The 15,996-nt window shown below is 46.4% G+C and overlaps 1 protein-coding gene across 8 annotated transcripts in view; it reads right to left on the reverse strand.

Annotated features, from left to right (window-relative positions):
• The window catches only part of DRAM2 (DNA damage regulated autophagy modulator 2), a 31,317-nt gene that overhangs the window by 11,346 nt on the left and 3,975 nt on the right, over positions 1-15,996 (reverse strand). For 4 of the 8 annotated variants that reach the window (XM_054981301.1, XM_054981297.1, XM_054981295.1 and 1 more), the window contains one exon: positions 356-500. In XM_054981301.1, the coding sequence (XP_054837276.1) occupies positions 356-486 (131 nt within the window). In that variant the 5' untranslated portion in view covers positions 487-500. Of the gene's footprint in view, positions 1-355; positions 891-1,154; positions 1,398-1,625; positions 1,657-15,996 lie in introns of all 8 variants that reach the window. The other 4 variants (XM_054981300.1, XM_054981302.1, XM_054981299.1 and 1 more) reach the window with 3 other exon arrangements.

The following is a 15,996-nucleotide window of genomic DNA, read 5'->3' on the forward strand; positions in this document are numbered from 1 at the left end:
ATTATTTTCTGGCACGATGGAGGAACAGCAAGTTGTGCTGAAGCCCAATTCATTAACAATCACCTCTAAATGTTTAACATTTAAACTTGCATTGGAAAGTTTTCAGATTCAGATTTAAATTTTTCCAGAAAACCCACTTCACTGATTATCACTATATCATATCCTGCAATACCTTTTAAATATACAGCAAAGCCCTATCAGCGTTAAGACCAAATACCATACGTCCATGAAATCATTCATGGAGAACAGTTTGATCCTTCAACTTTTCACTGACATTTACGTGAGGTTTTTTTAAAAAGGGGGAGGCCTTTGTAGAGAGTACAGATAACTGTGCAATAATAGAAAAGTTACTCACCTGATATAAGGCACCAAAGGGTCAACATGATGAAGGACGACTGCAGTAACATATGAAAATATAAATGAAGCAGAGGACCAAATAACAAGGGCTGAAGGCAAGATACTCAGCCCTTGCTGAAACCACCACATGTCAAACCCGAATGCTGTGAGGAATGAATACAAATTAAGTTAATGTAGTATCTCTTCTCTTCCTCCTCGTTTCGCCTCTTGAGAACAAATGGTTCTTTTAGAATGTGCTTTTTTTATTCCTGCAGTCAGGAACATGCTTTTCACTCTATTGTGCAGCTCAACTGGATTCAGTTTCATTTTTGGGCTGTGTTGCAATGCCGGCTTGAATGAGGAAACAGAAAGTATAGAAGCCCACTTGGAAAGCATAAACCTATTTTGAATACATTCAGCAACTTGGCAGTAATATTTTTTATAAGCTAGCAAATGGAGGAAGTGAAAATGTAGGTTCTTCCTTCTTTTCTCAACACATTAATCAGTAGATGCCAAAAAGGTCGCTATTTTTCCAATCATGTTCTCCGTGTCTCCTGTTAAAACAATTTTAAATGTATTTATACCTTTCCTGTTAAGACTCAAGGAAGATTATTGGATATAAAACAGGGCAATCAGTATAAAACAACCCATCGTCACAAAACAGCATAAAACAACCAATGCACAATGCAATAAGCCCAAGATTACAGAATTAGAAAACACTGAGAACAACAAACTATCTAAGGCAAGGGATACTTTAAACAATACATAGAGTGGATTACAATGTATAGGACAATACAGTGGAAGCAGATGATACCTACATAATCATCACAGTAGACTACAATCCAATTCCATTATAAAGAAGGTCTCCTGGGCTGTTCCATTTATAGTTCTAATTTCTTTTTAAAAGATGCCCTCTAGAATGTTTTACACGTTTTGCAGTATGGGCGACCTCCTGATCTCAGGCCGGACATTCCACAAGGTGGGAGCCACCACTGAGAATGCATGTCAACAGGCAGCTGCTTGCAGGATGGCACCTTTAGAAGGCTTTGGGGATTAAAAGTCTGGCACAACAGATATAACACCAGTAAATAATTTGTTCTGTATAATAACTCCAGATTTTTAAAAAAGGTCTGTGTAAACACACAGGCACATGCTCAGATAGAGGTTTTCCTAAACTCAAAGTAATTTACCCATGCAAACAACAACAAAAATAGAAACTACAGCATACAGTAAATCATGACAAAACAACAGCTATGTAGATTTCTATCAGAATAAATGATACAACATACCTGTGACTAGTTAGCCAAAAGTTGACATCCCCTTAGAAAAGACAAGAATTTAAAGATCATTGAATGTCCTAGCTGTTGATCGCACTGGGTCTCAGTGAGAAAGGTGGACTATAAATAAAATATTATCAAACAAAAATCCTGCACTGCCTCAAGGTTGGCTTTAAAGGCTAGATTTAAAGAGTGGGAATTGCTAAAAAGGAAGTGTGAGTTCTGACTGCTGCTGCTCTTACAAGTGGAATGACAGTATCATCAACAACCTTGCAGACCAGATGTTTTTGGCTGTGTGGGTTCATATAAGGAGAGACAGACTGATGATGGAACTTTTACTCTCAAAAGTTTGGGATGAATACATTGTGTTAGCCTTTAGATGCCACTGGGCTCCTGTTTTTTTCCATCAAGTATATAAATCCCAGGCCATAAAACCAGTGCCCTGAATAGGATTGACAAATGAATTCATAGCCAAGGTAACTAATGCAGAGTATGTTGTATGTGGGCATGTTGCCCAATCGCAAACAACAGATGGGCTGCTGCATTCTGCACCAGTTTCCAAGTTGTTTTCAAGGGCAGTCCAACATAGAGTACATTACAGTAATCAAAGTAATTAAAGAAGCTACAATTCAGCAAAATTAAACATATCCAGAAGCAAGGCTGGCTCCAGAAGGAAGCTTCTGCATTTTACTTGATAAGCCAGGATAACATACTTCCTCAAGAAAACCAATCTACTCCAGAACATCAGCATTCCCTACCACACATTCCTTGGAGAGCCCTGGGTGGCATATATTGTTCTCCATTCCCTATTTAATCCTCCCCCCAAAAAACTTGTGAGGTCGGTTAGGCTTGACTGGCCTAGTGTCACCCAGCAAGCATTCATGACACAGAACACTTGAATCTGGATCTCCCGGATCCTAATCCAGCACTTCTAGCCACTATACTACACTGGCTCCATTGGGTGTCATCAGCATATTAATGACTGTCAGACTGTGGCTAAATAAGGCACTCACTACAGGGTTCCCTTTAGAAGCAAACACAAGTCCATTGTTTGGAAAAGGAAACTTTACTGCAGAAAAGGTCCATTATAGTCCACTGTCCTGAATAGGAGAATCAGGATGGTACATGATCATTGTTACCAATGAAGAGCAAGCATAAGATACAGAGTAACAATACCCATCTGGATCAGCCTCCCCCCACAGTTCTCAAAACAACATCTCTCAGTCCTGGGAAGCTGCTCTCCTTCAAGGCCAATGCTTGGTGGAACGGTGTTAGACAAAACAGTCTCCTCCGGTGGGAATGCTGCCTGGGAACTGGTGCACCTGGGAAGAAAACACTCAAACACTAGAAGCATTAGAAAATGGAGTCAGTACAGTTTAGATATACACTGGACCTGACATTCTGCCCCCCTTAAAACAGGTCCCCCCCTGGCTTATATGGGTAGCGAGTATGAAAAGCTTTGGTTAATCTAGGAGCATGAACATGTGCAGAGTTCACCCATTCATCGTAACCAGAATCAAAGTCCTTCCATCTAATGAGGTAAAAAAGCTGATTTCGTTTGAGTTTAGAGTCCAAGATTTGTTGTACCTCATAGTGTATTTGGTCGTCAATCAAAGTTGGAATGGGTGGAGCTTTGACGTGCCATTTGTTGTCGGTGGGAGCTCTCTTTAGAAGACTGACATGGAACGTATCATGCACATGGCGCAGGTTCTTGGGCAAAGTTACAGCAACAGTCACTTTATTTATTATCTTGCGCACAGGAAAAGGTCCTAGGAATTTCAGAGCGAGTTTGCGGCTGGTTTGAGCAAGTTTTAGATTTTTTGTGGAAATATACACATGATCTCCGGGTTGTAATTCCCATTCGGCCGCACGATGGCGGTCTGCGTATTTTTTGTAATCCAGTTTGGCTTTGTCAAGGTGCTTCTTAATAAGAGTCCATTGCTGCGCCGCCTCCCCCCACCACGAAGATACATCTGGCAATTTAGAGGAATGGAGGGGGGGGGGCATCCAACGGGAAGGGATTGAAGTGAGTCCCGTAGACAATTTTGAAGGGGGCCTCCCCCGTTGAAGCGTGTACACTGTTGTTATATGAGAACTCGGCCAGAGGGAGAAGGTCCACCCAATTATCTTGTTGAAAATTAATGTAGCAACGAAGAAACTGTTCTAATATTTGGTTTGTTTTTTCGGATTGCCCGTCGGTTTGTGGGTGGTGGCTTGAACTGATGCCTTGTTCAATATTCAACATTTTCAAAAGCTCCCGCCAGAAGTTGGCAACGAACTGTCCGCCGCGATCCGAAATCACCTTGGACGGAAAAGAATGTAATTTTACGATGTGTTTTAGAAACAAATCTGCTAGTTTTCGAGCGGAGGGTATGGCAGTACAGGGGATGAAATGAGCTTGTTTGGAGAACAGATCTACCACCACTAAAATGCAATTATGTCCTTTTGAGATAGGTAGATCAGTGATAAAGTCCATAGATATTATTTCCCAGGGTCTGTTTGGCGTTTCCAATGGTTGCAGGAGACCCGGAGGTTTCCCTTTTCTGGTTTTGGCGCTGAGGCAAATAGGACAGGAACTAACATATTGGGAAATGTCTTTGCGCATGCCCGGCCACCAGAATTGTCTTTGGATTAGGTGCAAAGTTTTCAGATACCCATAATGTCCAGCAGTGGGAGCATCATGACAGCGCTGCAAAACTTCCAGTCTGAGGCTGTCTGGCACATAAAACTTGCTCCCGGCTAACCAATCCCCTTGTGGGGTTTGGGTCAGTTTGCTTCGCGGAGCCCTATCCCCCTCCTTTTCCACCTCGGTTTGGAGTTTCGATTTCCACTCTTGGCTGGCCGGGAGGGGCTGCTTGGCATGGCTGCGAGTAGTCACCACGCCCCCAAGTTGCGTAGGCGAGAAGACAGTGTCGACAGTCTCCTCCCGTTTGCTTTTATGTTGGGGCATGCGCGATAGGGCGTCTGCCAAAAAGTTAGTTTTGCCCGGGAGATAATTTAGAGTGAAGTTGAATTTGGAAAAGAATTCCGCCCATCGCAATTGCTTGGCATTCAGTCTGCGTGGGCTTCGGAGGGCCTCCAGATTTTTATGATCCGTCCAGACCTCGAAAGGGTATCGCGCCCCCTCCAGCCAATGTCTCCAGTTAGTAAGGGCCGCTTTTACTGCAAAGGCCTCCTTCTCCCACACATTCCAATTCCTTTCCGCCTCCGAAAATTTTCTAGACAAGAAAGCACACGGCCGCAGCCTACCATCCTCCCCCTTCTGCAGTAAAACCCCCCCTATCGCCGTATCGCTGGCGTCAACCTGTACTATGAAAGGGGATTGTTCGTTGGGGTGGGAGAGGATGGGTTCTGTTACAAATTGCTTTTTTAGACAATCGAAGGCCGTTTGACAATCGGGGGTCCATTGCAGTTTGGCAGAGGGTTTTTTAGCTTGGTCCCCTTTATCTTTGGTTTTCAGCAAGTCCGTTAAAGGGAGCGTGATTTGGGCGAAATTTGCTATGAAGTCTCTATAGAAGTTGGCAAAACCCAGGAAGGATTGTAGTTCTTTACGGGTGGTGGGTTTCTGCCAGTCCTGGATCGCCTGTATTTTGGCTGGATCCATTTTCAGACCTTCTTGGGAGATACAATACCCGAGGTAAGTGAGTTCGGTTTTATGGAATTCACATTTGGACAGTTTGATGGGCAGCTTATTCTTCATCAGGGTGGCTAAAACTTTTCGTACCGTTTGAATATGTTCTTCCTCGGTGTTCGAGTAAATTAACACATCATCAAGGTACACTACCACCCCTTTGTACAGAAATTCGTGTAGAACTTCGTTTATCATGGACATGAATACGGACGGGGCTCCCGTCAAACCAAAGGGCATAACTAAGTATTCATATTGTCCGAGGGGCGTATTGAAAGCGGTTTTCCATTCATCCCCTGCCTTGATACGAACGTGGAAGTAAGCATCTTTTAGATCTAATTTTGTAAAGATCTTACCTTGGGCCACGACGTTGAGAAGGTCTCGGATGAGCGGTATAGGATAGGCGTTGTTGGTGGACACTGCATTCAAGCCTCGGAAATCTGTGCACAGTCGAAGTCCCCCATCCTTCTTTTTCACGAAGAGGACTGGAGCGGCGTGGGGGCTAGCGGCTGGGCGGATGAACCCTCGTTGGAGGTTGGTGTCGATGAATTTCCGGAGCTCTTCGCGTTCATGGAGACTCATGGGATAAAGTCGTCCTTTGGGCAGTGAGGCTCCGGGTAAAATTTCTACCGCACAGTCCGTTCGTCGGTGCGGGGGTAGAGTATCTGCTTCCTCTTCAGAGAAAGCATTTAGAAAAGGCCAGTACGGTTCGGGTATTTGGTTGACTTCTTCTTGGGTGAGAAGGGCCTTTTCTTTATGAGTTGGATCTTCGCCCCAGTTTTGATTCCAACGGTGATTTTTGCAGTTGGTATGACTGAAGGTAATACATCCTTGTGCCCAGTCTATGTAGGGATTGTGATCACATAGCCATTTGCTGCCTAGAATTAACGGGTACTTGGCAGTAGAGCTGATGACAAAGGACCTCTTTTCCCAATGTTGTCCCATGCCTGTGATCACTGGGATGGTTTCAGTTGTTACAGGATTCATGTTGGTACCATCCATTTGCTCAAAGATCACTGGATTTTGTAGATCCCGAGTTGGTAGGACTAGTCCATTGACTAGAGCAGGGGCAATGATGTCTCTTGAGCAGCCCGAGTCAATAAGAGCTTGCACTCGAATATGCATCTTTCTCTCTGGGTTGATTAAAGTCACTGGCATGAATAAGATGGACCCAGGCGGCCGGTTCCGTGCAGGGACGGGCTTAGGGCGGATCTGTCGTTTGGGTCCTTTCACGACAGATCCATTTCGTTTCCCGACTGGGGACTTTCTGGATTAGCTTCTGCGGATGGGGAAGCGGGATCGTATTCCATGACTTCTTCCGCTTCCAGCCCTCTCTCCGAGGCTGGCCTTTGGGAAGCGCCGCGGCCTCTGTTTGTTCGTGGTGCTGGAGTCGGGCGTTGGAGCGTAGGAAACGGAGCAAGGGTTGGACGCCGTAATTGGAGCGGAGGTCTTTGCACAGGCCGGTAAGGGCATTGTGCTGCAAAGTGACCAGCCTGTCCGCATTGCAAACACAGCCCTTGTTGCCATCTAGCATCTCTCGCTCCACGGGTGGCGTAGCTAGCTCCCCGTGTCCCCCTCTGTAAGGTCAATGATCTTCTTTGTCCTGTTTGTTGTTGTTGTTCAACCAAACGGACTTCCAGAATGCGATTTTCTACTTCGCAAACAAGTTGGATCCACCCTAACAACGTGGGGGGATTGTCTTGCATGAGAGCTCTGTCCAAAAGTCTCGGGTTAAGGCCTTGTTTGAACAGAATAATCTTGGTGGACTCCTCACACCTAGGGCACTTGGCTGCTAATTGCCGGAATTTTGTGACATAGTCTCTTGCTGACATGCTGCCTTGTTTGATGGCTTGCAATTCTGTTCGGGCCCGAGTTTCTTCTAAGGGGTCTTCATATTGCGCTCGGATAGCATCCACTAACCCCTGAAGAGTATCGAGTTCTGGGGCCCCGACATTGTATAGTCCTACATACCAGTCTGCTGCTTTGCCCTGTAAACGAGATCCAAGATGTTCGATTTGACTGGCCTCACTGCCGAAGAGGTGCCCCCACCGGTTGAAAAACTGTACCACTTGGACTAAGAAAAATCCCAATTTGGATGGATCCCCATCGAAGGTGGCTTCCAGCTTCACCCAGCCCATCGGGAGTTCCTGTCTCGGAGCAGGCGCTGGGTAAAAGTCCATCGGCAGTCTTAGTTGCGCCTGAGGCACAGGAGGAGGTAACTGGAGTCTCGGTCGGGGCAACGGTGCCGGCTGTACGGGTGGCGGTTGAACCGGCAGTGCCGGCTGGGGTTGGGCTGGTTGTGCGGGCGGAGGTTGCCGTGGTTGCTGAGTCGGGGTTGGTCTTGGTTGGGCCGGAGGCTGTAGTGGCAGGCGAGCAGGAGGCGGCAGTCTCGGTCTGGCCGGTAACACAGGAGGCGTTAGTGGCAGCTGTCGAGGTGGAGGAGGTTGGTGTGGTTGAGTGGAGATCGGCCGCTGAGGAGGGGGTTGAAGGTGTCGTAATGGTGCAGGCCGTCCCGGTTGGTTCGGGGGTGGTAAAACGGGCTGGTCCTGGGGCTGCTGCAACAGTATGAGCTGCGGTCGAGGTGAGAGGGGCCGCAGCGGCAAGGGTTGAACAGGTGGAAGGCCGCGCGGGCTTGCCCCTCCGGGCGTTGTTAATCTGGGAAGCAGCGGCTGGCCTCTTGGCGCTGTTAGACCGTCCCCCGTAGGTTGCCCGACGGGGACAATGTCTCGCGGTTGATGAGGGGCTCCCTCCTCGGATGGAGCCGCGTGTGCTCCCGCTTGGTCCGGCCGGACCGTTATAGGAGAAGTAAGAGGGGGTCTCCCCGGTGTATCACTGGGCTTTCCCTCGCCTTCCGTAGGCCTCTCAACGGGAGTCTCGTCTGGCGGCGCATCCCCTGCCTGGTTAGGAAGTTCGGTGGGGGTCTCTCCCGGTGGCTCAACCGGGTCTTCCTTGCTCGGTGGAATTTCCTGCTGTGCTGGAAGTTCCTTGGGTTGCTCTCCCGCTTCGCCCGGATGGGTGTCCCCTTCGCCGGTCGGTGACGGCCGCTGCTGGACATCCTCCATCGGATAGGAGATAACACTTTGAAGGGTAGCTATCTGTATCGCCATCTCTTCAGGGGACAGTCTTTCCCCTGCTCCCATTGCCGAAATTAAATGGATGGCGTGAGCCAAACTTTCTTCCATATCCATCAGTTTAGCTTCTAACTGTTGCATTCGACTTGCCCCCAGTTGCTCGCTTATGGCAGCTTCATTCGTTGCACTCACCGGGGACAAGGGGCCCCAAGGAGGAGGGTCCCCTTGGACGACTCTCGATCTCGCAGCTAGGATTCCCTTGGCCATACCCGTCACGGCCGAGATGCTGGTATCCACCGCATAGGTGCGACCTTGTATCTGCTCCCAACTTTGTTCAGGGACCTCCGTTGCCTCTTTCCACGGAACAAGTTCGGAGTAATCCCAACTCAGGGCGCCGCGGCGAGACGTGTCCCCCTCCGCCTGCTCGGACGTCCTGTTCCAATATCGCCATGGTTGGCTGCTGTCTAGCTCCGGGACGGTTCCTAGGCTTCGGCGCCCTTCCATCGAAACTAGTGGATGGAGTCCACCTGCCCGACGCTCTCTGGTTTCTCGGGGTCTGGCTCCCCACTCCGACGGGGTGGGTACCGAAATCAAAGGGAGAGCGGTCGCTTTCGGCCTTGCCCCGAGGTCGGCTTCGGTCTCGTTCCGAGTACTGAGTTCGATGAGAGGCGGGGTGGAAGTGGAGGCTCCGGTTCCGTTCCCGGCTGCTCCCAGCTCCTGGGAGTCTTGGGCTTGCACGGGTTGCACAGGTTGATTGTCGGGAGACGCATACGGATCAAACAAAGGATCCCTGTCCGGGACAACCTTGGATTCCGCTGGGCCCGACTCAGACATGATTGGTAACAAAATGTCAGACTGTGGCTAAATAAGGCACTCACTACAGGGTTCCCTTTAGAAGCAAACACAAGTCCATTGTTTGGAAAAGGAAACTTTACTGCAGAAAAGGTCCATTATAGTCCACTGTCCTGAATAGGAGAATCAGGATGGTACATGATCATTGTTACCAATGAAGAGCAAGCATAAGATACAGAGTAACAATACCCATCTGGATCAGCCTCCCCCCACAGTTCTCAAAACAACATCTCTCAGTCCTGGGAAGCTGCTCTCCTTCAAGGCCAATGCTTGGTGGAACGGTGTTAGACAAAACAGTCTCCTCCGGTGGGAATGCTGCCTGGGAACTGGTGCACCTGGGAAGAAAACACTCAAACACTAGAAGCATTAGAAAATGGAGTCAGTACAGTTTAGATATACACTGGACCTGACAATGACAACCAACTTCAAAGCCACATTTATCTGGTTCATTGGCTTCAAACAGATGCTGAATAGCACTGGCAACAGTCTTGAACCCTGTTATATCTGATACAATAGATCCTGAGGAGATATCTGGTGTCTGACAGGATAAAATCTTCTAAATCCTGTTCCAAGCCTCTTTAGAATTTTTTCTTATTTGGTTCAAACCAAATGTTTGCTTAATTAGTTAATTCACTTCACTTATGCCCTTTCTCTCCAGGGGGACCCGAAGTGGCATACATGCCACTCCATGTCATCTTCACATCAACCCAGTGAGGGTAGTTTGGGCTGAGAGTATATGACTGGGCCAAGATCCAGCAAGCTTCCAGGGATTTGAACCTGAGTCTCTCAGATTCTAGTCTGATGTTCTAACCACTATACAACACTGGTTCTTATAGCATTAAGTACCGCTGTTTGGGGTACACAACTAGATCTGAGACTACTTAACATTTCTTAAGCATTCATTATGGAGAGCTCAGAAGTGACATAGACTTGACCAGAGTGTCCATGTAATTGTGATATTATTTTTTTCAGATATTTATACCCCCCTTTTCTCCCCAAGGAGGACAATAAGAAGTTTATGGCATCGTTCTTCTGTCTTATATTTTATCCGCACAACAACAACCCTGTAATGGATGTTATGCTGAAAAAGAATGACTGTCCAAAGGTCAACTAGCAAGTTTTCATGGCAGAGAGGGAATTTGAATTTAGGTCTCTGTTCTTTGTCCAACTACTATGTCACACTGGATGGTTGTGAGATCAGTCAATGATTTATCTGCTTAGCACCAAAGGGCTGCACAATTTATATCATAAATGCCGTATTAAATTTACAACATAAAAGGTCCAATTACTAGTACCAAAAACATCTATCACATCAATAGAAGCATCAAGCAAAACATGTTGTTTTTTGTGATCAACCGAGCTTGGTATAGTAATCAACAGCGCATAATGCCTCTGGATTCCACACACACACACACACACTTCCAAACATCGCCGTCATGCAAGTCACATATTTAACTCAGCCAGCAATTTTTTTTTTACCAGAACAGGACAATGATACATAGCTATTAAGCAGATTCCTAGGATTCCTAATACAATGGGCAGTATAAACCATGGTGAATTGTGTCTTCTACTTTGTTTCTACCACAGACAGAAAAGTCTTTTTTAAGGGCATGTGGATAAAATATCCACCACCCTAGCAGTCATCCCCAATATTTTGACCCTTGAGACTTTACTCTGCGAGTTGGAACCCTGCTGCTGTAAACTTGTAGCTGGTTGGAAGGAAGAGGCTGAGGGATGGACTCTTCCAAGGGGAGATTATACATTCTCTGAACACAGAGAAGAAGATCTTGTCCATCTTTCTTTTCTCCGTGGATGGACCCAAGCCATGAGGGACTAACAGTGCAATGTTTTCAATGGGCTTACACTGGAGTAACTGTTTTTAGGATTGCGCTGTAAAGCTTTTACCTAGGGATCCATCTTGTCCACTTGTCAAGGGACAATGGGGAGAAGTTCCAGTCATGAAACTACAGTAATACTGAAAGTCAAACTACTGCAATTTCAAGCAGCACTAGCATGTCCTAATTAAATATCATTTATGGCAAGTACCAATCATAGTGAAAGGGACTGTTTGTTTTCAGCCTTACCTTTGTACCCTTGCTCAGCCTGAATGCTTGAACAAACCATGTGTATTCTTTCTCTTCATTTATTAAATATACTTACATTTTGAATGTTTGGAGCCTAATCTCTGGAAACACCCTGCCCATTCGGTTTTGCTGTTAGAAGTGTGGTAATGGGGAGGGGCAACAGGTGAACTCTCCATCCATGGAGCAGAATAGCTTGAAAGTGCAAGGTTGTGACAGATTGTCCTTGCACTAGCTTTTAGGAACCAAGTAGCAGAGCCTCTAAACAGCAGCCCTGCTTCATGCAACTCCCTCTAGCAGGAGATACTCTCACAGCCAAGCTAGAAGTGATGGCTTCCCCAGTGCTGCTGATAGGGGTGCCATTCCCCTGCCTGGAGTGGGGGATCCTCTACTCCCACCCTTCCCCCTGCCCCCACTTAGCTGGTTGGCGGGGGGTGGGGTGCACATCCCAGGACACCCCCCCTGGGTGGCACGGTGCACCCCCGGGCACCACAGCGCACTCCTGTGCCCACAGCAGCCTGATTTGGGCCAAATTGCACTCACAGTGGGCCCTAATCCAGGCCAAATCACTCCCCACAGTGGGCCAATTCAGTCCCCTTGCGAGTGTGGGCATGCTCCCAGGCCACCCTTTGACCTGCATGATGATGTCACTTTCTGGATGGTGTCACTTCCCATCATCATACGAACCGGGGAGCGTGCACGCAGACACTGCAAGGTAGGTACCAGGTTCCTGATCTCCTGCCGGGGGAGTCAGGGGACCAGACAATCCTATGCTGACACCATTTTAATTGATTTCTAGTTTTTTAACACAAAGTTGCAAGGCCCCCCTTCAGAACAGGTGTGCAATGGGGCAGTCCTAGATATGATGGCTTGCTGGCCAGCCAGCTTGTCCAGAGGCATGGCCTTTCCACCTGGGTGAGGGGAGGTGAGGGATTGCTCCTCAGCCTTGTGTGCCATTTTCCTCCTGTTCTCACATCTTCCTCCTCAGAAAGGAGGTGAGGAGGAAAATGGCACACAAGGCTGGTGTAGTAGTTAAGAGTGTGGGACTCTAATCTGGAGAGCTGGGTTTGATTCCCCACTCCTCCACTTGAAGCCAGCTGGGTGACCTTGGGTGAGTCGCAGCTTCTAGGAGCTCTCTCAGCCCCACCCACCTCACAGGGTGTTTGCTGTGGGGATAATAATAGCATACTTTGTAAACCACTCTGAGTGGGTGTTAAGTTGTCCTGAAGGGTGGTATATAAATCGAATGTTGTTATTATTATTATTATTTATTCCTTTTTTCAAAAATGTAAGGTCGAAGTGTCCATCAGGAATAACACAGCTGGTAGCACTGTCTAGAAATTAGGGTTGCTAGGTCCCCTTAACCTCCTGCCAAGAGTAGGAGGGACCTGGCATTTACCTCCGTGATCTTCTCATGTGCATGTCAAGCGTGCACTCCTGGCAGGTGCAATGAAATCACTTCTGGAAGTGATGTCATTGCACCTTGCAGTGGGCTTGCTCCTGCCTTTCACAGGGGCCAATTTTGGCTCCTGTGAAGGGTGGGAGCATGTCCAATACCAGGCGGGATGACATCATTTCCAGAAGTGATGTCATCGTGCCTGGTGGGAATACACCTGCTGCATGCTGACCCAGGAGGCTTCTTGCTTCCTGGGCCTGTTACCCAGTGCCTACCCCCCCCACCCACTGGCCAGGTGAGTGGCAGTGAAAGGCAGAGGCTGGGAGGGGATATCCCTCATCCTCACCAGAGGACTGGAAGCCCTATTAGAAACATAAGTGTGTAGTGATTAAAGTGCGTCTGATGGTTTTTGCTTACATGTTACTGTAACATATGAGTAGATCAAATGCCAACATATGCTGTAGCCACTGGCCATTGACTCTGAATCTCCTCTTCCATGTTTGTCCTAAAGGAGAACAAGGCATTCTGCAGTAGGCTGTAGACACTTCTACTGAACATTATGAACTGGTAATTTAAATTTGTCTTGTTCCCAAAATCATAACCCCAGTCTTGTAATTTATCACTAGATGTTCTTTAATACAGTACTCGAAAACATCTATCAACAGGTGATTCATCCCTATCTGTGTTACAGGTTACAAATCCTCAAGCCCCATTCTCTCTTATCAGAATGTAGTACTTTCACCTCCTACAGAAGCCTTTTGTCAATATTTGTACATGACTTCCTCGCAGCTATTCCTCATCTTCCATGTCAAATGCTGCCTTTAAGTCAACAAATAACACAGACTGGTTGCAGTTTTTTGCAAGTATTTAAAAACTGTATGGCAAAGAATGAATCCTTATCTATGGTGTTCTTTCCCATTTGAAAATTTTGGCTTGAAGCTTATGAAGAAGTTCTATGCACGCTAGTCTCTACTGTGGAGCACTTTTACTCTAGTGCTAGTGCTTCCGTTTGCACAAGATCAATAGAGGAGAATCCCAGTGTGCTTAATTGAGCCTGTGTTCACTTAAATACAGACAGCTCAACTACAGCCAATACATAACTTATCTACCTCCAACATCTCAGAGTGACCAGATTCCTCACCACTAGGAGTCAGGAAATGTTTGTATTTGTGTGCTTTGCCCTTTCTCACAGCCCTGGCTTTTGGTATTCTGCTTTCTAACCTGACATGGCTAACTGACCTCTGTTTATAGGTGACTGTGGTAAAACATTCTTCTAGTTGTAGCCTATGAATTTAAGCAGAGAACTATACCTTGCCTGCACATGTGCTTAAAAACAAGGTCAATGGCTGCTTTTCCAGGGCGGGGGGAAGCTTTGGGAGGGGAGCTTAGCCCTTACTCTGCCCACCTCTTCTCCACTCCCAATTACTTCTTTCTAATGCCTCTTCCTTCACCCCTCATTTGCATGTAACATACTTAAGCCCTACTCATGCCTGCTTCTCTTCTGTCTGGTTTTGGATTTTACAATATTTGTACCCTGCCTTTCCTCTTGGTTCAAGGCAGCTTACAGGGAATAATTAAAGCATTAAAACATTACAGATTAAAAGCATCTAAAATAAAACACACACCCCCCGAAGATGCATACTGTTAATAAGCCATCAAAAGCCCTGGCAATCACTGAAAATCTCACCATATTGAGACCCAACTGGCAAATATATGGTTTTGGCCATAAGCCTTCCACAACAGTGGATAATTCCTTATTTCTTGGGTATGACACTAGTTTTGCAAATAAGAACCCTCCCCTTCCTGTCACTTGCCTCAGAGCCAGGATCCTCCCAGGTCAAAACAAACATAATCAGTGATCCATCAGTCAGGGCTTCCACATGATTTTTGTGGTCCTCTTGCTAGTTGAGAGCAAGTGTGATGTAGTGGCTACAGTGATGGACTAGGATCTAGGCATCCCTGGTTTAATTCTTCACTTTGCCATGGAAACCTGTTGGATGATCTTGGGCCAGCCACTTACTTTCAGCCTAACCTACCTCATAGGTAGGTTGTGATGAGAAAATGGAGGAGAGGAGAATGCTGTAAGCTGATTCGGGTCCCCATTGGGGAGAAAGGTGGGGTATAAATGAAATAAAATTAAACTAGAACACTCTGCCAACAAACGCCCTCCCAGAGCAACCAGAATCAGAACACCCCAGCAGAGTATAAATGAAGTAAAATAATAACAAAATGGTGCAATTGTTGATCCATTTGTATTTGCAGAGGAGACGCCACATGACCCTGGCTAATTTCCTACTATGGTTTCCCTTTCACACAAGATGCTAGTCTCATCCACTTACTGTGCTGTGGCCATGATTCTCCCCCCTTAAAAAAATCAGTGCATATGTAGCACAGGTCTAGAACACTGCAGTACTACAATCTTTCACTTTATTTGGGGTTTTTTGGTGCATATATGTTAATCTAGAATAGTACTTTTTTTGTTTAAAATTTCATCATAGTGCTAATTAACTGTTGTGTTACTTGCAGTATCCTTTCATATAAAAATTCAGGATATTGACCACAGTCTTATGATGTGCTCCCACATATCCATAGAGTGCAGCACACAGTTGCCACATGTCAACCCACACCAGACAAATGGACTTTATGTTTTGTACTGACATAACTGAAGAACAGTACTGCAATATATTCTTGACAAAAAAAATAAAGCCCTCTGTTGCCAAGAAAATGGCAGAAGGTGGGTTCATTGTGAAAATGCACAGGAGGGGGGTGTCCCCTTTCATGGAAGCACAAGATGTACCTTATCTTCTTAGGCCCATGAAAAACATTGGGTCACCAATGTCATGCCGGAAAAGAAGGTTTTCTGGCTTAAAAAGAAATGATGTTTTCAGCATATGATTTGTGCACAAGTGCAGGAACATGTCATTAAAACAAAAACAAAAAGCACACAACTCAGGGTGCTGGAACAAGGAAAAACCACCATGTGGAAACACCTCGGTCTGCTGTTTCTCAACACAAGCAACAATGAGCACAGCCACACAGGGCCCAGTTGCATGCTGCTATTGTTTTTCAAAGCCCAAGCATTGCTGACTCTAAGTTAAATAATAGAGATGATTATTTCATGTGTGTGCTCCTCATTAAACAAAAAAGCCAAAATTAAGGATTGAACATCCCTAGGTCCCAGGGTTTTTCTGTCATTGTGTCATAATTCTGAAATCAAACATTTATGAAAGGCAAAGTTGAAGAATACCTACCCCTGCCACTGCCCCACTAATTTTAAACATTTAATTAAAGTACGGGTTGTGTATATTTTCTGCCTTTTCCTCATGGAGGACTTCAAGGATTTGTGGAGACTGTG

The sequence above is a fragment of the Eublepharis macularius genome, chromosome 5 (assembly GCF_028583425.1).
Source record: "Eublepharis macularius isolate TG4126 chromosome 5, MPM_Emac_v1.0, whole genome shotgun sequence".
In the NCBI taxonomy this organism is placed as follows: Eukaryota; Metazoa; Chordata; class Lepidosauria; order Squamata; family Eublepharidae; genus Eublepharis; species Eublepharis macularius.